General features: G+C 43.8%; 1 protein-coding gene across 2 annotated transcripts in view; it reads left to right on the forward strand.

Moving 5' to 3' along the window:
• Positions 1-22,382, forward strand: part of Nek10 (NIMA related kinase 10) — a 178,869-nt gene that overhangs the window by 95,136 nt on the left and 61,351 nt on the right. For both annotated transcript variants that reach the window (XM_075988619.1, XM_075988621.1), the window contains 2 exons: positions 21,482-21,611; positions 22,178-22,248. In XM_075988619.1, the coding sequence (XP_075844734.1) occupies positions 21,482-21,611; positions 22,178-22,248 (201 nt within the window). The remainder of the gene's footprint in view (positions 1-21,481; positions 21,612-22,177; positions 22,249-22,382) is intronic.

The following is a 22,382-nucleotide window of genomic DNA, read 5'->3' on the forward strand; positions in this document are numbered from 1 at the left end:
CTATGCTTAGAAAACAATCAAAGGAAACTTAAAACCCCGAGCTTGTGACTGAACAGTAAGTAGTCAGTGCTATATCAGTTTATCAGAGGTCTAGTTGTCAATGATAAAATTTTGAACCCTTGAAATCTCAGTGTAATAATAAGTCTTTATAGTTGGTATTTATATATCTTAAATCATTTTTCAAGACCCTGAGAACTTATTTATGTTTTTACATCCTCAGACCCTTATATAGAACATTTTCTTAGACCAGCAGAACTTAGTATGGACTTCACTCATTCACCAGAGACATAAGGTATTACTGGGGACAGTCATTGCAAAGAGTTCTTTTTTAGTGGAAAGTCACCTCTGGAACCTGCTCAATATGAAACCTGCGAACAAAGCCAACCTGTCTGTCTTTTTTAAAACAAGAAACCTAGGAGTTTCACTAACTAATGAGCTAACAAGGCAGCTGCAGCCTTGGGGGAAGGAGCTGATTGTCTGCCGTTGACTAGCTGACAAAGTTACGGTTAGCCTAGCCATCGGTGTGACCAGAGACTTGAGCAGGAATAATCAAAATGACAGAGACTTGTCCATAGTCCTTTACCTGGACAGTTACCCCAGGTTCCTGTGGTTCCCGTGGCATTCAGTGCAGGGGTATCAGGACAACAGCCACGGCTGCCAGGCCCAGAAGGTGTGAGGCTTTCTTGTGGAGCATGATTATGGGAGGAAGTGACCTCACTTTGTCCAGGTGAAGTGGGGCACGCAGTTCTCCAGTGTCGTATTTGTCCACAGTTTGGGCTAGCCTTGTCTGCAGGTGAGGCACTGGGGCAGTCCTTCTCGGTGGTCGGCATTGCCACAGTCTAGGTGGACTTGTCTGTTCTTGTGTCCGTTGTCTTCTTGGAGACCTTGGAGGTCACTGCTATGATCTGGGAGTCTTTGTTATGTAAGTATAAATTTCTTAAATGCCATATTCAGCAAAAATTTATTAAGGATAGTCCCAAACATCTCAAAGCTTAATCATCTTTAACAGTTTATAATAAAAATACAATTTTTGAATTGAAGCATTTTTTAGTATCAAGAAATGACTTGAAATGTAGTCCACATGGAGACTGGAAACTTTCCTAACCTCTACATAGTACATCCATCATATTATAGAGCATAACAGTTCCGTGTGTGACTCAGTTTACCAAAATAACAGGGAGGTTAGACATATATCTTTAAATCAGTCTCCGTTGACCTGAACTAAGGAGAGATGTGCTATAAGCCAGTTCCAAGTTCTTTGTCAAACTGCTAAGGTCACTGTCTTATTGCATCATAAGTCAGGAATATCCCAGTCTCTGGTGTTTAGCTTTGGCCCTAAGTTTTAACTTTTTATTTATCTATTCATCATGATCATATATTAACAAAGATGTCATAATGAAATATCTTGTAAATTTAGACATGCCCCCTAGCCCTTGTACATTTAAACATTGCTAAAGCTTCTTTTAATATCAAGTTTTAAAATTTTGTATAAAGCTCTAAAGTTTCCTTTTAAAGACGTTTAAAAACTCTTAGCTGTATGTTCTGATAATATCAAAATAAAATACCATTTTTATTTCAAGAGTGAAGGCATAGAGTACAATCATAACTGGATAGGGGGAAACCAAGTTCCAACAGTGTAAAGAATTCAAAGCTCAATATCTGGGATTTATTCTCATTCCTTTGTGTTTTCCTGAGTGCTTGGATCACCCCTTTGGCCCCACCCTCAGCATATACATGGCCTCCCTTCTAGATTCCAGCCTGCTCCATTTCATTGTGGCTGGCATTTCTTGTGGTTCTCACATGGCTCCAACATTCCCAAAGCTCCCAGGATCCACCTTTGCATCTGGGCACTCTTTGGGAACTCCCGTCCTGCTGTATTTTACAAGCTTCCACTGTTTCCCATAACCTATTTATGTCTTTAAAATCTGTTGTCAACTGGGCGACTCTTATGTTGCAAAGTTTGGCTGCGGGCACAAGGTATGTTCTTGCATATGAAAGCAGGTAGATACGGCTTGAATACCTCATTAAACAAGGATTGCTTTAAAATCCTATATTATACAAACAGGGTTTTTAGCACAGGAATTACATAAAAATCTTAAACCAATTTGAAAGTATCCCTGGAGATCTGTTGTTTCCTTGCCTGGATCATACCATGTGATTGCCCTCAGTCAAGATGGTGGTGAAGCCATGATATCCCTTTTCTTCCTAGTCAAAATGACGACTATCCACATGCCTCCTTATCTGTATAGACGGGTGGGCCAACCCTAGAATTCTTGCCTCTGTGACGCAGACTTGGCTTTGCCTAATCTGCTTTGAGCAGGAGCATTTGGTACCATAGGAGGTGAGCACTCAGCAGGAAGGAGAAGGAGATGGCAGTGAGGAGAAGGGAGATTCGGAACGCTGTCCCGGGTCTAGGTTTCATGTCCCGGGCTAAGCTGCAGTTTGCGCTTCTGTACTCACTGGGACCTCACCCATCGTCCTCCGTTTCCTCACCTCACATTCCTTTCTTTTAACACTTGTCTCCTATTTTGATTTGCCCTGTAAACATTCCCTGAGGCAAATATCCACAAGAGTGGTTGATTCTGGAGGTGAATCTGGAACACGTGGTAGAGGGGGGTACAGCCAGAAGTAGAGAAAGCGGACAGAAACATTCTTGTTAGGGTCTTCTCTGCTCCCATGCTTGTTGAAGACCTCAGGAGCTTCTTTTACTCAGAATTATCCTTCATGAAGGAAGAGACTGAAGCGCACGTTCCCAGCAGTCACTGAAGGGCCAGTCTTGAGTGCCTGAGCATGCCAGGCCTCTCAAGCAGCAGAGACAGGGGACAAAAGGGTTAGCCTTGTAGGCTGCAGATGGCTGGGATTCTGTCTTATGTATTCAGGAGAACCAAGAGGAAGGTGCCAGCAGGACACCCCTGGCATTTGTGTTAACTAGAGACACATATAGACAGACACAACAGGGATACACTTACAGGGTTAGCCCCCAAGACCTCAAAGACTTTGAATATGCCAAACTATGATCCCTCTCTTCTCAGAAAAACAAAACAAAACTGAAACTTTCCTCTTCTTCTGCAGACATACTCATCTATCTTGACAGGTGAGCTTCACCAGAGAAGCCCACAGAGTTAGGAAGAGTGAAGCTACCCCAGTGGTACTCCACAGTTCGCGTGTAGCATCCTCCCCACCCCAGTGCTGATTGCACTGGTCTGCAGATCATTCCAGGCCATTCATAAGCACCCATGGTGACACTGACAAAGCTGTAGGGGGTGGGATGTCCCTCTGTGAAGATTTGTACTCCTCTCCACTGCTCTTTATCAGTCTCACTCAGGATCAAGAAGACACACTCCAGCCTGAAGTGTGTCTTCTTGATCCTGAGTGAGACTGATAAAGAGCAGTGGAGAGGAGTACAAATCTTCATAACGGACAATGAGGACTACTGAGAACTCAAGAACAATGGCAATGGGTTTCTGATCCTACTGCACGCACTGGCTTTGTGGGAGCCTAGGCAGTTTGGATGCTCAACTTACTAGACCTGGATGGATGTGGGGGTTCCTTGGACTTCCCACAGGCCAGGGAACCCTGATTGCTTTTCGGGCTGGGGGGAGACTTAATTGGGGGAGGGGGAGGGAAATGGGAGGCGGTGGCGGGGAAGAGACAGAAATCTTTAATAAATAAATAAATTAAAAAAAAAAAGAAAAAAAAAAGAAGACACACTTCATATTCAGAAAGGGCCTTTGTATAATCACATGTTGTAGTTGAGAGACTTGAATTTCTTTTACAACTCACCATAATTATTTTATCTAGTTATGTACTTGATTTCTTTTCGGAGAGCTGGTGATATTTGGTTTGAATACAAATGAAAAGTCTATGATGTCACCCAATAATTTTGCCAGCTGTTCTCTCCCCATTAAAACCATCCTTAGAGACAAGCAAGTGGCAATTGGATATACAGCGAGAAACTCCAAGACTGGGGATTGAATTTAATTTGTGTTCGTGACTCCATAGGTCAGCCGTCTTGACACCTGGAGTCTGGCACTGTACAAATGTGACATGCTTGCTGACTTGCCCAGACTGTGCTTCATATTCAACTGGGCTCCCAGTCAGGCCCTCGGGGACCGTAAAGCTGTGGACTAGAAAAACCTGGCCTGTTCATTTCCTTAACCAAAAGTGGCTTCAGAATAAAGAGTTTATTTGGTTTACACATCTCAGTTACAGTTCATTTCTGAGGGAAGCCAAGGCAGGAACTCCAGACAGGAACTGAAACAGAGACCATGGAGGAACGCTACACCCTGGCTTACTCTTCAGAGTGGGCTGGGTCCTCCCACATCAATTGTTAACCCGTATTCCTGTCAGGTAAAGGGGGAAGTCTCTGAGTGGTGCCTTACACATGTTTCTAACCGCTTGGGGTCTGTGGATGTTACCTAGCCTGGAAGCTATGACATCTAAAGTGTTCTTAACCAATGAAAATAATAGTAAGGAAAAAGACAGATAGATTGCCACTAGAATATCTGTTATGATCCATAAAAACATAGAAATAATTGAAAGTATCACTAATAAGTAGGAAGTACTCCATGGCCGCTGCTTCAATTCGTGTCTCAGTTTGATGACTTGAGAAAATGGAGCTGGGGTGGGTCCCCCAGGAGGTCACAGGTGTGCAGAGCTGAAGGGGTACCCCACAACAGGAGGTTACAGGTGTGCAGAGCTGGGGTGGGTCCCCACAACAGGAGGTTACAGGTGTGTTGAGCATTTAGAGACTTGGAGGAAAGACAGATTCCAACACAGGAGGGTTCCTCACCCTGGGTCATCCTGAGGAAACAGTGAGCTGTGTAGGAGGTGGAGTTTGGGTTAGTAGTTTTGCTTTAAAAAGAAAAGCAGAGACATAGCAAACAGGATGCAAAGATTCCAGCTTGGATTTGTGTGATACCATAACATGTTAAAAAAAATTCAGATACAGCTGGCAGGACAGCACTATTCTTAGGGATTTCTGGCGAATGGCAGATGATTAACAATGGACCGTATACAATCTCCTTCTCTTCATTTAGAGTTCTGATCACTCTTCAGAGTTTGGCTGAGAAAAGACAAGGTGAGACCCTGCGCTAAAAGTGTGTAGCCTTCTCTGCCCCGGGGTGGCCCAATCACCCACTTTAGTAGCAGCTGTGTGAGTCACTTGCTACCAGCGGCTCCTCAGCCAGGCCCTGAGCAGTGTGGAGACCTAGATGGCGCATATTGTAAGAAATCCCTGAGGAAGATTCTTCTTCTTCCCTCTTTTCTAGTCTTTTCAGAATTGTATTTCCAAAGATATAGTAATATGCCATGTTTTCCAGCTGTTCAGATCGAATACAATTTGAGGGAAGAGTTACTACCTTATGAATACCCCCTGACATCATCAAAAGGGGGGCTCTTTGCACCTTAATCTCAGCAGGGTCGAGCTTGCACGTAGAAGATGGGAGATAGCAGAGCTGGACAGAGTCCATGGCGGAGTAGGGGAAGGTTAGCAGTGGAAGGTGGCAGATGGGGTCTTGTGTTCACTGTCCTTCCACGGGGGCATGTGCTGTTCCCAGGGCAGCATAATCTTGACTGCTACTTTCTGCTTCATTGCACAGCCTCCAGGCACGACTCAGCAGTCCCCCCAGAGACCCTGTAACACCCTACCAGCCTTTAACAAGCATCATTTCTGTATAGGTGAACACTAGAGCTATAGAGCTTTTGAGGGGCAGGAAGGATTTTTAATGCAACACATAGACATCAAGAGAGGGGCCATTGTGGATGTGCTTTCTCCAATTTCATCCTCACCAGAGCAAGGAAGGGATGCAGATGTGGTTTTGGATCCCCCCACTCCCCTTTTTGATTAGCAACCATAGATGACATGTTCTGAGTACTGTTTCTAAATCCTGTGCTTTTCATGGTTACAGACAGTAGTTTTGGTAGTCTAGGATAAGAATCATCTTTTAGTGGTCAAAGTTTACAGAGTGGCCTTGCTTGACTTCCTGGTCATGCTAATTGACCCTGTAGGGAGTCCCGAGAAGGCAGGGACCCTCTGGACAGCACTTGGCAGAGACCCTAGTGCAGAAGTCATGTGTTCTCCCCAGCATTAATGAGGAATCAATTCTGATGAGCTAGACAGATCAATGTGTGAGGAAACAGGAGTCTCCATGGAACGAGCTGCCAAAGGACAGGGCAGGTAGGGGAAAGAACGCCCTTATGGCCCTTGCTGTAGCCTCTACTTATCATTACCCAGCATTGCCTATGTCTCCTGGTCTCTCTGTGTTGTTTGATATGCCAAAGCGTGTATAGGATTAGATGCACCTTATCAACTGTGACCTCATCTTAATGTGATTGTATCTTGAAAGCGAACTCATACTCGTAGGGCTGGGCTTTGAGACTTCACTGAGTCCGCTCATTAGACACAGGTTAACCCATGGCCCTTCGGAGGCTTGGAAAGATGTAATTTGCTGGGGAAGAGAAATAAGGCACTTAATTTGGAATATGTTGACTTTGGATTGTTTTAAAAATGATGACGCAGCATGTCTCAAAAAGGAACACGATGTGGCAGCTGTTCCTGCAATGCAAGTCCTGGGAAAATCAACTTAAAGAAAGTGCATCTTTGACTTGTGGTTACAAAGGTTTTGATCTGTGGCCATTTGACTTAATTGTTTCCGGGCCAGTAAAGAGGTGAAACATCATGGTGGCAAGCCAGTCTGAAGCTGCTCACCTCATGGTGGCCAGGAAGCATCCAGGGACAAAATTCACACTTCAAGGACATCCATCATGACCTGCCTTTAAAGTAATCCCCGTCGGGTGTCCACTACCTCCTAATAATCCATTGAACTATGAATAATGAATGATTGTATCCACTGATGAGGTCAAGTCCTTATGATCCAATTATCTCCAAGGGCCTCATCTCCCAACTCTGCATCCCTGCAGACCAAGCTTTTAGCACATTGTTTGTGGGATATCAGGAGCATCCACAGTCATTGTGTGCAACTTTCTATGAAATGATTCATGCTGAAGACAGAATGGTAGGAGATAGACAGACAGACAGAGTAGAGATGGGAGGAAGGAAGAAGGAAAGCTAGGAGAGAGCAGCATCAGATGAGACAGTTCCTTTCAAGGCAGAGATTTTTGCTGTGGTCAATGGCAGCTAGCGGTACAGACACCAAGCACTAAGAGCTGTCCTTTCCAGGGTGATGTTATGGGTCCTGTATCAAAGACCAAAAACACCCATGGGTCTATAGATGAGCAGGGATGGGTTGATTGATTACCCATTGAGGTCTCAAAGGAGGAGTTAAGGGCTGAGAAGAGGCATTGGGACTGAGGGCTGAGATGGAGATGGAAGACAAAGATCGGTATCACAGGGGATGCAGGGGGAGCTAGGGTCGCAGCCAGCAGAGGCACTCAGGGAAGTTGGAGCCTGGAGTCTGAGGATACTTGCTTTAATATAGGGGAGCCAAGAGGAAAGGAGAAGGCTCAAAGTGAGCCCCAAGGTGTTACCCATCTGCATGCCAATTCTCTCAAAAATTGTGCTTCTGTATTTTACTGCTAAAAAAGACTTCTAAAAAAATCTCTGGACACTATTGAGTTAGACATTCTGGCCCTAAAAAAACCCCTTTTATCTATTAAATATAGCTCTGCACAGGGTAATTTGCAGTAATAGCTTGGGCGAGAGTGTTCAGACAGCCCCGGGTTGTTTGAGGTCATGTTTTTAGAAGGCTCTTACTTGACTGCAATGAGTGCGGATGCTGTAATTATCTACATTTTAGTTCTCAACTAGCTGTTACAACTCGGAAAGGTGCAAGTGGTAGCTTTTAAATGTTGGTTTGCATTTGAGTGAAAGATGTTTCTCAACATTGAACTATTCAAAATACCTGTGGACTTTTTGATGTGAAAAGGAGATTTTATACAGGCTCATCTTAAAGCATACATTAATTACAGGTTAATAAAAGTACATTTTATAGTTCTTGCCCTAAAGTTTCTGGCAATGATAGCTTTTGGAAAACAATGTGTATTGGATTGTTTATTATCATTATAAAAGAAGTTAGCATTGGTTGAAAAGATTTGAAAAATGCATAAACATTGAGAAAAATGCAGATTACATATATTTTTACCACTTACCACTAACCATTCAATATGTTTTCATTCTTTTATATTGTGAAACATTTTGTGAGTATAACAAATGCGCATTTATATATACTAGGTTTCAAATACATTCTATTCTATTTATTTAATTGTTTTGAAGAAAAAGAAAAGACAACATGAACGTCAGAAAAGAGCATTGCCAGGAAAGAGGAGAAATGGGTTTTGGCAGGTCAGGGTAACCAAGGGGAGTCAATATAGCCAATGTACATTATATGCATGTATGAAGATTTGCAGCGGGACCCAGGATTTTGTATAATCAATACTCACTGAAACTTTCCCAAAGGAAAGAACGTTATTGGATCCTCACCGCCTTCTACATTTCTTTTTCCTCCCAAAGAGATACTCTCTGGATGTTGGTCCTCCCTCCCTGTTCACTCCTATACCTTGCCCAGCATGCAGTTTCTCATTGTTAGCTTACAGAAGTGCCAGTGTCCAGAAGGCCAACCACAGAAGCTCCTATAGGGAAAGGGCTGAGCTATGCAGAGTGCATAAGTGTAAATGGAGACTGTTAGTTCATTTCCCAGCTACTCTAACCCAAATAATCACACAGACACTATTTAATTACAACACTGTTTGGCCAATAGCTTAGTCATATTCCTAGCTAGCTGTTACATCTTAAATTATCTCTGCATCACCATGAGGCTGTGGCCTATTGGTAAGGATCTGGCATCCTTCTCCTTCAGCAGCTACATGTCATCTCTTTGACTCCGCCTACTCTCTCTATATCTCTGTTTGGATTTCCTGCCTGGCTTTACTCTGCTAAGCCATTGGCCAAAACAGCTTTATTTATTACCCAATAAAAGCAACACATATACAAAAGGACATCCCGCATCAATAAGCTCTCCAACTTTGCTTTTATTTTTTAATATTTTTCCCATTCTACATTCTATTATTTTCATATAAGTTTTAACATTAGCTTGTCAATCTTCACAAAATTTAGCTGTCTTAAATCTCAGAGACGTGACCTAGCTCCCAAAGGTCCGTACCTGTGAATATATTGTCCAACAATGAGCAGGAATTAAGGTAGAAGGTGGAATGGGGGGGTGCACAGTGGAGTGGTAGGTGCCTCTCATCATGAGAAAAGAAGCAGACAATCGTGAGGGTGAGTGCTGGCCATGAAGGCTGGATTGCAGTTGCTTGCTAGCATAGATTCCCACTGGAGTCTTGGCTGAGGAGCTTGGCCACTCTCTGGAAACCTTACTGAGCAGGGAAATGAAGCTCCCTAGAGCCTTCAGAAAGGAATGCAATCACCCCAAACTGCCATTTTAATCCAACAAGAACTATGATAGAGCCATTCAACTATAAATGTGCCTTATGCCTCTAAAGATCTGATTGTCACAGGACCTAGAGAAAACCAATATGGCTGTTTATGCAATAGCAAGTCATCAGATTTTTAAACACAAGATGCTTTTCTACTTTAGGTCTTATAAAAAAAACTTTAAAAATGATATTGGATAGTTTTAATGTTTACATCGTATTCTTTTCACAATCCCAAATTTTACTGTCATGTTTTATTTTCGTTGTGTCTTTTAATTTTTTCTTTGCCTCATTGATTATGTAGGGGTATTTTCTTTAATTCACATCTTTTAAAAATTTTATTGTACAGCATTTACCAAAACATGTGTTAGTTTTGTGAGAGAACTGGTCATTTATTTGCTCGAGGTCTGTGCTCTGGAATGAGTCTGATGAGAACAGCTCGCCATGCTGTGTGGTTGCCCTGGTGAGAAGGAGGTAGACACTGCTTGATGCCTGTACTCTCCCCTGTAGCTGGGGGCCAACTCCTCCATTGACTTCCATATGACCTGTTCATGGCTACGCTGGCACTGTGTTTGAACATTCTGGAACTGGGATCTGGGAGCGAATGTACCAAGAAGTCTGAAAAGAGAGCACTTCCCAGGCCTCTGTGACTATCAACTTGCCTTATTGCCTAAAGCCAGCCTCAAGATCAAACCTGGAAGGAATATAAAAGGGGCTGCGAATGGTACACAGACCGGTCAATCTGGGCTCTCTGCAGAACACTAAGTGCTAGTCTGTTGGCCCTCCAAAAGTACATGGTTTGTTTTCAGACCAGCTTGCTCAATATGTATGTATTCAGGTGTACATATTGACAAACTATTCAAATCTGCTCAAGCCTCATTTATGTAAGTGAAACATTGCATTTTTATTAGTGTATGCTATTAAAAATGTATAATATACTAAAAAATATTGAATTTAGTCTGTATAATCCTTTCTGCTTTGTTTCCATGGGGTTTGATGTAGGCTTCCTAAATCTGTAATTGTCCCTCTCACCAGCAGCAAATGGCTGCCACGCTAGGGACTTTATCCCCTTGTCCTGAGTGCAGTATTTTGTGGATGTAGTTGATTATCTTTTTCATTGCCATCCTCAGTCACTTTAATGTTTGGTGTGTGTTGAGTTTGTAATGACCCTCTAGGGAGCCCCTGTCTCTCATTGATTATGGCCATCTCTCATGGGCAGGAGCGCTCCTTTTTTGCTTCTTTTCTTAACCACGAGGCAATTATCTCTCAAGTTCCCTGCACAATGCATAGCTTGCAGTCCCCAGTCCATCTTTTATCTTTCCCTCTTTCCACCATGTTAAATATCCAAGGAAAACAGAAGTAAAAACCGCTTGAATACATGTAAATTTGTTATATTTAAATTATTTTAAATTTATATTAAAAAAGGAGTGCGTTTTGCAGCCCCCAAAATGCTGAAAAGAAACTGAGCATGAAACTGCCTTGGACCTGGGTATCATTGTATCATTCCCTCTATTAACACAGAGCCTCGGCCATCACTGTAGTGTTTCCTCCAGCCACACAGAGCCTGGACCGTCACTGTAGTGTTCCCTCCAGCCACACAGAGCCTGGACCGTCACTGTAGTGTTCCCTCCAGCCACACAGAGCCTGGACCGTCACTGTAGTGTTCCGTCCAGCCACACAGATCCTCGGCCATCACTTTAGTGTTCCCTCCAGCCACACAGAGCCTGGACCATCACTGTAGTGTTCCGTCCAGCCACACAGAACCTTGGCTGTCACTGTAATGTTCTCTCTATCCACTCTATCCGTGTAGAGAGCCACCATCTCTGAAGGAAGCACATCAAATCTGGAGCTAAGGAAAGTGCTTTGTTCCCTCCTGTTCTGAAATTCTCCAGTGCCTGCTGAAAGATACACCAGGGATTATTTTCACAGATGCTGAGTAATGGTCACAGTGTGAGTGGGGCTCACGGAAATCCATCCTGTAGGCAGGTGTCCTTAGACCCGTGGTCCTTAATCTTCCTGATGTTACGACCCTTTAACACAATTCCTCATGTTGTGGTGACCCCAAACCATAAAATAATTTTTGTCGTTACCCCATAACCGTAATTTTGCTACCATTATGAATCATAATGTAAATATCTGACAAGCGGGATATCTGATATGTGGCCCTAGACGGGTTGTGACTCGTAGGTTGAGAAGCACAGCTGCTTATGTCTTAAACCATGGTTTCTAGTCAGATTGGTATAAATGGAATCTGGGGCAAACCAGAATGCTGCAGAGCAGAGCCGCTGCATTTGTTGTTGTAGACGTTGCTGCTGTTGTTGTGATAGTCTCTCTCTCTCTCTCTCTCTCTCTCTCTCTCTCTCTCTCTCTCTCTCTCTCTCTTTCTCTCTCTGTCTCTCTCTCTCTCTCTCCCACACTGGCCTTGAACTTGCAATCAATCCTCTTCCTATGTACTCTGTCCTCCCAAGGGCCACTGTCTCAGAAGAAAGTGGCCTCCTGTTGTGTCAGAGTTTGGAGTTTTAGATTCCAAGGAACAGTGTAAGAAAAGACTCATCGACCCTTATCTCCCGCTTTCTGTTTTAACCCCAATCTGATCTTAGGAAAGTCGCTATAATGATGCCTTACTGCGTGACCTTGGACGTCATGCCATGTTGGACTATTGCCACTGGGTTTATCCTATCTGATAGTTCTGATCAAACATACATAAGCTGGCCCTGGATTTCCCAGGCTTAAATCCCTTCCTCCATTACCAACCTTCCAGAAATATCTTGTGTGTGACATAAAAGGAAAGATCTTTTGTCTGTGAGAACTCAGATGTTTGCCTCAAGAAAGATGTTTGTGGCTGGAATTTTCTTCATCCTCCTCAGACCACAGGGCATCTGTGTTTTTGTTGATAACTCCCTGCACATCAGCTTATCGGCTTAGTGAATGGGTTCCCAGCAGGTGGTGGGAGGTTAGAGAGACCTCAGTGTGAGCAGCTGCTCAGGCTCCCAGCCAGTGTCTTCTCTATTCTCCATTGATGAAAATGGCATGCATTTCTTGCTTTCTTCAGCCATATTGGACTGTGGAGTTTAGATTTATTCATCTAGCATTTGCCTCAGGAAAGATGTTTGGGGCTGGAATTTTCTTCATCCTCCTCAGACCACATGGCATCTGTGTTTTTGTTGATAACTCCCCGCATATCAGCTTATCGGCTTAGTGAATGGGTTCCCAGCAGGTGGTGGGAGGTTTAAGACTTCATTCAGTTTAAGATATCGATTACCTATCTTGTAGAATAAGAAATTCCTTATTTGCTTAAAAATAATAAAATTCATTCATTAGCAGTGTACCGACTGGCCATAGTGCCACACCCCTGAAATCCCAGCACCCCGGAGACTGAGGCAGGAACATCCTCCGAGTTCAAGGCTAACTGGGCTATGCAGTCTTTAAAAAGCTCTTTACATTTTTAGATTTTTTTCATATTTATTCATATCCCCACTTAAATAACTTTTATGAGGCCAAAGAACAGGACTGTACCAGCTCACAAGATAAACTTTGTCTGTTATAAGTAGTCTATTTTCTTTACAGCACTTCATATACTTTTGTTAACATTTGTGTTAGTCTCCTTAGCAAGAACATGCATCCTCTAAGGCCAGGGCTGTGTGGTCCTTGCATGCCCCTGTGTAGACATGTCCTGTAGCAGCATGAGTTACACAGCACTTGCTCAGTAAACTTATTTGTTGTCAGAATGAAACCAAGACTGTCTGGAGGTGGTGAGGCCTCTCTTTGCTGGTAGTGTTTGCTGCAGAACATCCCTGCAAACTTGCAGGGTGAGAACATGTTTTGCCCATGGGTGTGACCTGAGTTAGAAGGTGGTGGTTCTGTGGATGTGTTTGGGGGAAGGGTTGCTTATTTGTCCGGCCACCCAACCATGAAATGACCACTCAGAAAACCATATTATTTGCAATACTGTTTGACCAATAGCTTAAGCATATTTCTGGCTATACTCATATCCTAAACTAGACCCATCTCTATTATTTTGTATATTGCCATGTGGCTGTGGCTTACCAGGTAAAGTTCCCAGCATCTGTCTCAGACAGCAGATCCATGGCTTCTCCTAACTTGGCCTTCCTCCTCCCATGCTATAGACCAAGCCAGTTTTCTTTAATCATTAACCAATAAAAGCAGCACATAGATGGAAGGACCTCCCACACCAAGGATGAGCATCTTTCTGGGAGACACCCAGAAGTGGAAAAAGTCATTAAGAAGGGCAGACATCAAGAGGAATCTTGACCTGGATGGCACAGCTGGGAGAGGTCACATACTGATCCCAAACTAGTCTCCTGCAAAGGACAGCTTGATGACATTATCATCACTAGCACCTTTTACACAGGACAGTGGAAGTCCATGGCTGGGACCCTGGACTGTATGAAATAGAGGAAAGGAACTGAACCCATGCCTGTTTGCTTTACTTTGTGATTCTTGACTGTGGATTAAAAGTGACCAGCTCCCAGACCGTACTCCTGTGCCTTAGCTGCCGTGACGGGCTATAGCTGCCCCTGGAGCAGTTTCCTTACACAGCGGCAGGGAAAGATGCTATTGCATCATTTGTCTTTCCCCTGATCAGGAGTTTGTGTTCTAGAAACATCCAGGAGGGTCTCTGAGCACATCTTGATGATCTATTTGGTGGCAGCTTGTGCCTGTGAGCCGAGAGCAGTGTGATGGCAGACGTTAGACAGTGATGTCTCCAGGATAAGGCTGTGATGTTGACACACAGCAGCGTGGGTGCCTTTTGCCTTCTCCTCTGGTGGGACTTGTAATAAGTGGGTCTTAGAAGAAAGGATGAAGATATTTGCATGATGCTCCTCTGTATTTACCAGATACTGAAGTGTAATGGCTTTCCTTCCAGAAAATGCACCTAGACCTTCATTCCTTCTCAGTGCCCCAAATTCCTTCCTCCTCATTAATTCTTATTGACTCATATCCCATCATGATGATTATCTTTGATCCAGTTCTCAGTAGCACATTATCCGTCTCGCACAAACACAAGCAGCCCCAGAAGCACACATAAATATTTATGTAGACCTGAGTGTGCACATGTATACACAGATATACACATTGTATTTGCTCTGTGCTGCTAAATCTCCAACTGAGTTATCTTGAGTTCTGCATCGGCTACTTCACAGTTCAAATTAAGTATATATGCCAACAGATACCATTTATTATACCACCTTGGTTAGATTCTGTACCCAGAGGGTAGAGAGACCTTGGGCTCCATGGTTGCACAGTACAAATTCCTAGTGTTCTTTTCAATTGTATGTTTTTGTTTCCTGTTTGGTTCACAGTGAAGCATTAGTTTCCTTTTCTTCAAAATAAGATTTATTTTATTTTTAGTTATGTGTGTGTATATAAACGTATGTTTATATGAGTGCAGGTGCCCACAGAGGCCAGAAGAGAGCGTTAGATCCTTTGGAGCTGAATTTACAGGCAACTGTGAGCCACCCAACTTGGGTGCTGGGAACCAAACTTGGGTCATCTGCAAAAGCAGCAAGCACTCTCTACTGCTGAGCCCTCTGCTGTACCCCACCACCCCACACTTTCTTTCTTCAAGGCAGTCAGGTGAGATGGGAGTGCGAATCAATACCTGGGAATCAAATGTGCATCTTAACAGACTCAGGATTAATACACTTGGTGGGATGTGAAATTTCCTTCTCCATCTCTTCCTGATGCAAACATTACCAGGTGAATCACTCTGATCATGAACCGAGTCTCCAAACACTTGGCCCTGATCACGACTCAAGCGCCTCAGGGTCCTGCATCAGTACTGCCAGCATTTGCTAGGGAAACATTTTCTTTTACGATGTCCCCAGGTGTCACTTCCACAATGCCACCCACATCTTTACATTGTCAATGAGACGCTTTCTCATTGACCCTCCTCCACTTCTCTCAAAGCACTAATCTCATTAATTTCACAGACTCTTCAACTAACGACCTGTCTCAGCCCTGTTATTTCTCTCTGATTATTCATGGTCAATAGTCTAGTCCTTAGAAATTTTTAATCCATCACCTATCATCTTGTCTTCTGATGAATGAACTGATGCCCGGACGGTTAGGTATAAGTGTGAGTCATTAGTGTGAGATGGGGACACACTAGGAGTTAGGAATTCATATAAAATATCAGGTGGAGAGGAGACGTGACATCCGAGAAGTCCAAGGGAGGCAGGGTGAGCATCCTCCAGGCTTCAGTTTAGGAACTAGCTATTGGGGCACACAGGTGATAAGGTGAGAAATGACAATGGGGGTGGAAAAAGAATGGGAAGACATTCAGGGGAGAGGGAGGTCAACCCAGTGCAGGGGTGCCTGCTGGGAACTCTCTCCTGGCTGCAGCAATTGCTCAGTATCCTCAGAGAGAGACAACCTTAGTTGTCCCTATAGAGTCACGAAACAGATTACTGTGACATCAGTGTCCTAGGCTCTAGGTTGTAATAGAGCCAACTCATTGAACTCAGTGGCAGAGTCCAGCTGGCACTGTGCTCGGAGTTGCTGGTTTGTGACAGAGCCTGGGACTGCTCGAACTTCCTTCTCCGTGGTGGCATGAGCAGTAAAACTTAGCCCCAAGAGTTATCAGAAAGTAATTAACTAACTAATTGCATACTAAGTATTAGCTTTCATTATGGCATTCAGTTGTTATTGGTTTCCTTTCTCCTTCTTCACCGCCATGCCCCTGTTAGATGTATCTTTCGACTTTGAGTGGCCTCTTATGTTCTGTCTCCACCCTCACCTTCTTCAACACCCTTTGCCCATCTCGTGATCCCCATCTTAGTTTTGCTTCCTGTTGCTATAGTAAGATGTCTTGACAAAGGTGACTTAGGGGAGGAAGCATGCTCTGTCTCTGGAGGTAGCAAAGGGATCCACTTTGCATTTGGGGACGGTCCCACGGCTGTTTCTGGAGAATGTCACCTAGAGCAGAAGGACCTCTCTGATTCTAGGATATGAGTCCTGACCCTGCTCGAATACAAGTGGTCCCTTATTTCTTTTCCTCCACATGACTTCCACTTCTGCTGTGCATCCCAGTAACCAGGGGGACAAGGAGCTCTTTCTTACACTATTCTTCCAAGCTAGGGCCATGTGTTCCTCTTGTTGATGCTCACTCCAAAGCCCAAGGGAGTGCTGGCTTTCCTCCTCCATGTCTCTAGTTTTGCCTCTGGGGACTCTAATCAGAGAGTCAAGTACCAGGTAGCATCATTGTCACAAAAGCAAGCTCAGTTCCTCTTTTGCATCCTCTCCCACCCCATCGGCTCCTGCTCCATCCCTACCCTTCTCCGAAACAAGTCTTCAAGTAAGTTATCTAAACTCAAGAAGAACCAAATCCATGCCGAGGTAAAGACAGACCTTATCTGAAATGATTCTTCCAAGGAGGAGAGGAAGCTGCTGCAGCCCAGACAGGGCATCCATCGCTCCACCCTGAGACCACAGACATGCAAAGTCAGGGAGATGGCTTCTCTTTCCCCCACAGACAGGACCCACATGGCTGGAGAAATCTTCCTGAATGTAGGATGCAGAAAGGAGCTGTGACCCCACAACAGACCAACGTCAGCCTGTTTTCAGGGTGGGCCAGAGAAAGTTGTGTGGCAGCTTAGACTAAGGCCAGGCCAAATTCAGAAATGTGATCAAAGAAGAGAAATTTAGCTCCAAGTTTGGAAAAGGTATTTATTCTGTTCTTTCTCCCACCCCGCTCCCCCCAAACAAGGTTTCCCTGTGTGGTCCTGGTTGTCCTGAAGCTCACTTTGTAGACCTGGATGGCCTCAAACTTACAGAGATCCGCCTGCCTCTGCCTCCCAAATTCTGGGATTAAAGGCGTGCACCACCACTGCCCAGCTATTCCGGTTTCTTGGGAGACGTGTTCATCAGCTCTGTGGTAAATGCCTGTGGATGGAAGCTGACAGAGAAAAGCTTTTCTGTGACACATAGACACGTTAGGGGTTTCAGTATTGGCGGGTCCTACTGTGGGCCTGTGGCAAGGCAGCTCATCTGGTCAGAACATGTGGGCGAAAAACCGTTTACCTCATGTCTTGGACAGGAAAACGACTAGGGAGGCAACCTTGGTCTCCCAGTTCCCATCAAAGGCACACTTCCAGTGGCCCAGAATCCCATACAAGGCCTGTGGCCAATATTCTTTCCCAGGGATTAGATGAAGGCAATGTCGAACCCTTCTCCCTAGGTGACAATGACAGATTAAGGCACGATTCTGCCCAAGTTCATTTTCAGAAAGCAGTGTATTGGGCTTCCTTACAGAGAATAAGTGAAGGGTAACTACAGGGGTGTGGACAATCCTTCCCCAAACCGAAAGGCTTGACCCAGCAGGCTGAAGAGATGGAGCACCTACTCTAGTCTGCCCTAGCCTCCAGCCCCCGTTCCCATAGGCCATGTGCAGAGTGCCAGGTGGTAGGGAATAGCTGGATACTTAGGTGGGAATCACCCCACTTCCTCCAACAAGGCTATACCCACTTCAACAAAGCCACACCTCCTAATAGTGTCGCTCCCTATGAGATTATGGGGATCAGTTACATTCAAAACTGCCACATGGTGAGATTAGCACCTTTATTCAAACAGACTCCAGAGAGATTGCTTCCATTTCTCAGCACCATAAGAGGACACAGTGAGGAAGGGCTGTCTTCAAGAAAGGAATAGGGCCCTTATTGGGAACTTAAATTGGCCGGCACAATCCTCATGGACTTCTAAGCCTTCAGAGCTTCGAAAAAGAAATAATTGTCATTTCCTGTAGTCTGTGGCATGTTGTTAAGGGCAGCCAACCTGACTAGCAAGCTACTGCGTTTATTGTCTTTCTCCTACTGCCCCATATTCTGCCTCTGTATCCCTGTGACATACTCCTTTCATTATGAGATAGTTTTATTTGCTTCTTTTAGTTTGAATAACCTGATAGGTTTTCAGCCTTAGCCCTAGAGCCAGCCAGTCCTGAAGTGAGCTCTGATTCTTTCTGTTGAGGACAGAAACAAGAAGCAGGGCATTGACGCTGTGTGACCATTACTGCTGTACTTTGCGTTTCTGGCCTCAGCTGGCTTGATATTCCTGTGCCATCTGCACCTCCGTGACTCTAAACAGAGTTCCCGCTGTCGCCTCCGATTATAACCCATTGCAGGGCAGACTATCTCTACTCCATAAGGTCCCCTGCTGCAGCTAAGCAGGCTTTAGGAATGCGTGATTAACCTGTTCTGTTCCAGGGCAGTTGTACAGCTGTGGCGGAATGGTTACTTCGCACGTCCATGGAAAACAGCTTAAGTAACTCAAGTGTCGTTTTTACATATATTTCTGCCTGGTTTTCATCTTAGTGCTTCTAAAACCTTGGATGTGTCAAGCATCTGCACATCATCTTTTCTCTTCTCTGTGCCGTCCATCAAAGTGTGTGTATGTGTGTGTGTGTGTTTGTAGTGACCACAGTGAAACTCTAGCTGCTGAATGTCACAGCTCTGGAAGAGTTCACCTCCTACACCTCAGGTTGTCAGCATGGGTTTTCTCATTTTGTTCACTTAGTTCCATTGAGAAGAAAGTAAATTATTTGAAAACTATTATAATGTTTTGTTCTAGTATGCTCTGAAATTCACCGAGGTCCAACATTTATTTTCCTTGTTTAGCGAGTAAATAAGAATTACTTGCAATTAGCAGCTTAATTGTTTATCAGTAAGGGAACACTCATGAAAAATTAAAATTGAAACAGTTTGTCTTTATTTCTCAATTAGATCAAACTGCTTCTCATTTTTCTCTCCCTTTGCCTTTAGTCCTCTGTGAAATCACACTTTAAAGGCAGATGTTGTGTGTGTGTGTGTGTGTGTGGTGTGTATATGTGGTGTGGTGTGTATGGAGTGGGATGGGGTGTGCTTGTGTGTATGTTTTGTGTGTGATATGGTGTGTTTGTGTATGTGTTAGTATGTATGTGGAGTGGTGTGTGTGTGTGGCATGTTTTGTGTGTGTGTGTGTGAGTGTGGTGTATTTGTGGTTCTGAGAATGTTATCCCAGCCTCCTTCAGAGGCAGCTGGATATGAGTTATGCTTATTTGTTTTCTAGAATATTTCATAGAGATACATGGAACTCCTCCACATGTGTCCAACTCTACACTACCCTTGGGTTTGCGTGAACATTTTTATTGTGTATAAAGTACAATGAATACAGTTTTTGCACACTTAATTGAAGATGTTTTTGGTTTTTCCAAAGATCTTTTATTTTTTGTTAAATGTCATATATAATATGCTCTGTGCATTGGTTAAGTCTTTAGGGAACAACAGCACAGACTTCCTCTTGGATTAGTTTGACCAAGAGTGAGCCCAAATTAGAATTCTCCACCTCTCTCCCTGTGTCTTCCATCTGTTCCTGACAAAGGGCTTTGTTTTCTTTTCTGTTAGACAGTATAGGAAACATTACATAGAGACAGAAGAAAGGATAATTGACAAAAATCTTTAGCAGAGTTTTACAGAGTTTTCACTGGCTCCAGCTGACCCCAGATGACCCGAAGCACTCAGGGTTGCCAACCCAAGCTACATCTGCAGGGTGCTTCCCTCTGTCCCCTGATTTCACAGCATCATTACCGCAACACATGTGCATCACTTAGAGTCAGCAGCACGGATGGAAGTAGTACTTGAGATTAACATTTGCATTCGTTTAGGCTGGAAAAGCCGTTTTTGTGGGGGATGAGTGGGAGGTGAGGTCGGTTCTTACACTGTTCTCTTAAAGGCTGGAGTCAAGCAGACTGCTGCACAGTGGGATAGCAGTCATAGGGGGTCTCAGGCTCCATTATCCACTGGGCCCTGGGGGCCAGGGGAGTGCAGACTCGAACTAAGACATGGTTTCACAAAGTTGTGTCATTGCAGCTCCGCACTCATTTCTTCCTTCAGAAAAGAAAAGTCCATTCAAATTAGGAGCTAGTGATTGTGTATGGGAGGGGTGTATGTATGTGTGTGAATGCATGTGTGTATATGCATGTGCATGCTTGTGTATGTGATGTTCTACAAAAGCATTGCTGGCTTCAACTCTTTGATTTCCCTAGTATGGATGAGCTCATCCCTTGTGAGGAAATCAAAGGTTATTCAATTTTGCAATAAATAAAATTGATTTATAGTTATTCAATTCACAAGACAATGAATTATTTTATAGTTATTGTCTAAACAGTAACCACACACTTATTTGCCACTTGACATATCTGCAAGTAGTGATTAAGTATCACTTCAGCCATATTTCCCAAAGGCTGGTTTCTTGTTGGAGATGAAAAATACTTGAGTAGCCTTCTTTTCTTTTCTTTTCTTTTCTTTTCTTTTCTTTTCTTTTATTTCTTTTTTCCTTTCTTTCGTTTTTTCGTTCTTTCTTTCCTTTCTTCTTTCTTCCTTCCTTTCTTTCCTTTCTTCTTTCTTTTTTTTTCCGAACTCATATTTGTTAGGACTGCCATAACAGAATACAGAGAGCTGGGTGGCTTAGCAATCGAAGGTCACTCTCTCCTAGACCTAACAGGTGGAGTATCGTTAGAGGAAACTGACTCCGTCTCTCCCAGCATCTATCAAATGCCAGGACGTCCCCAGACAGTGGTGGGATTTTTGCATCCACTTTCCCCCTTCTGTGCTGGGATTTTGTCGGGCTGTCGTTTGCATAGGTCTTGTGTATGTTGTCACAGTTGGCATAAGTTCGTAAGTGCATCTGCCTTCTCTGCTCTGTTGAGTCTGGAAACGACTCTTTCTGTGGAATTTCAGTGGATGCGCTGCCTCTGGTTCCTACAGTCTTTCTGGCCTGTCTTCTGTGAAGATCCTTGTGTTTGTGGAGGGGGATATAATATGTATTTCTCATTTTGGGCCAAGTACCCCACAGTCTCTTACTCTCTGCAAATTGAGAGTCTTTGTGTTAATTGCTATCTACTACAAGGAGATGCTTCTCTGAGAAGGGTTGAGAGAAGAATGGGTATAGAGCAAAGTCATTAGGAGTCATTTTAATGTCTGTTAATTTGTGTGGTTTTTTTTTACATCCACACTATCAAAATTGTTGAAAATTGGATTTCTTCCAGTGCTACTTTATTTCCCTTCCTGTGTGCATTAACATTCTTTATGTATTTCAGCCCAGAGGTCCTGAAGAGTGAGCCATACGGAGAGAAGGCTGACGTCTGGGCTGCAGGCTGCATCCTTTATCAGATGGCGACTCTGAGTCCTCCCTTCTGCAGCACCAACATGCTCTCCTTGGCTACTAAAGTAGGCCCCGGGGAACAGACGGGCCCCCTAAAGCTAACAGCCACACCCTGTTCTTCACAAAACCCTTGTGACTTACGCAGCCGTCAGGCAGAAGCAAGCATTATTTGGTTTCCTACACAAGCCAGTCTCTTCTCTCTCATCTAAATAGCTATCACACTACACACGCACTCCTATTTGTCATATAAAATTATGAAAATAAATTTGCGATTACTGTTTTCTTTGTGGTGGTGGAGTTGGAACCCAGGACCTAACACATGCTAAGAAAGCGCTCTACTGTTGAGCTACATCCCCAGGCCCTACCGTAGGCCTACATGCCACCATATTATATTATCCCGTGTATTGCTTTGTCACGAGTCTAAGGTTTAGTCAGCTTGGAGAATAAGATTCTGTATTCTAGAACTGACTAATTGGCATTGATTTTCATTTGTTGGGATATTTGCATTCCCAATTAAAATTGATGTGTCAAATTATATTAATGTATTAGCAATCCACGTTGTAGCAATGAATGACTGCTCACAGATAGCATGGTTCTTTGATGCTGTTGCTGTTTTCTGTTTGTCTTGCAGATAGTGGAGGCAGTGTACGAGCCAGTGCCAGAAGGCATCTACTCTGAAAAAGTGACAGATACCATTAGCAGGTAAATAATCTCAAGACTTACAACATATAGCAGCCACCAGAAAATCCTTATGCCTTTATATATTCAGTACCTATGGGTAAATGCTTAGGAAAGGGCCTTGGTAATCCAGATCGAGTGAGGTGTTTGAGTGTTAC

This window comes from Microtus pennsylvanicus, chromosome 10 (genome assembly GCF_037038515.1).
Source record: "Microtus pennsylvanicus isolate mMicPen1 chromosome 10, mMicPen1.hap1, whole genome shotgun sequence".
NCBI lineage: Eukaryota > Metazoa > Chordata > Mammalia > Rodentia > Cricetidae > Microtus > Microtus pennsylvanicus.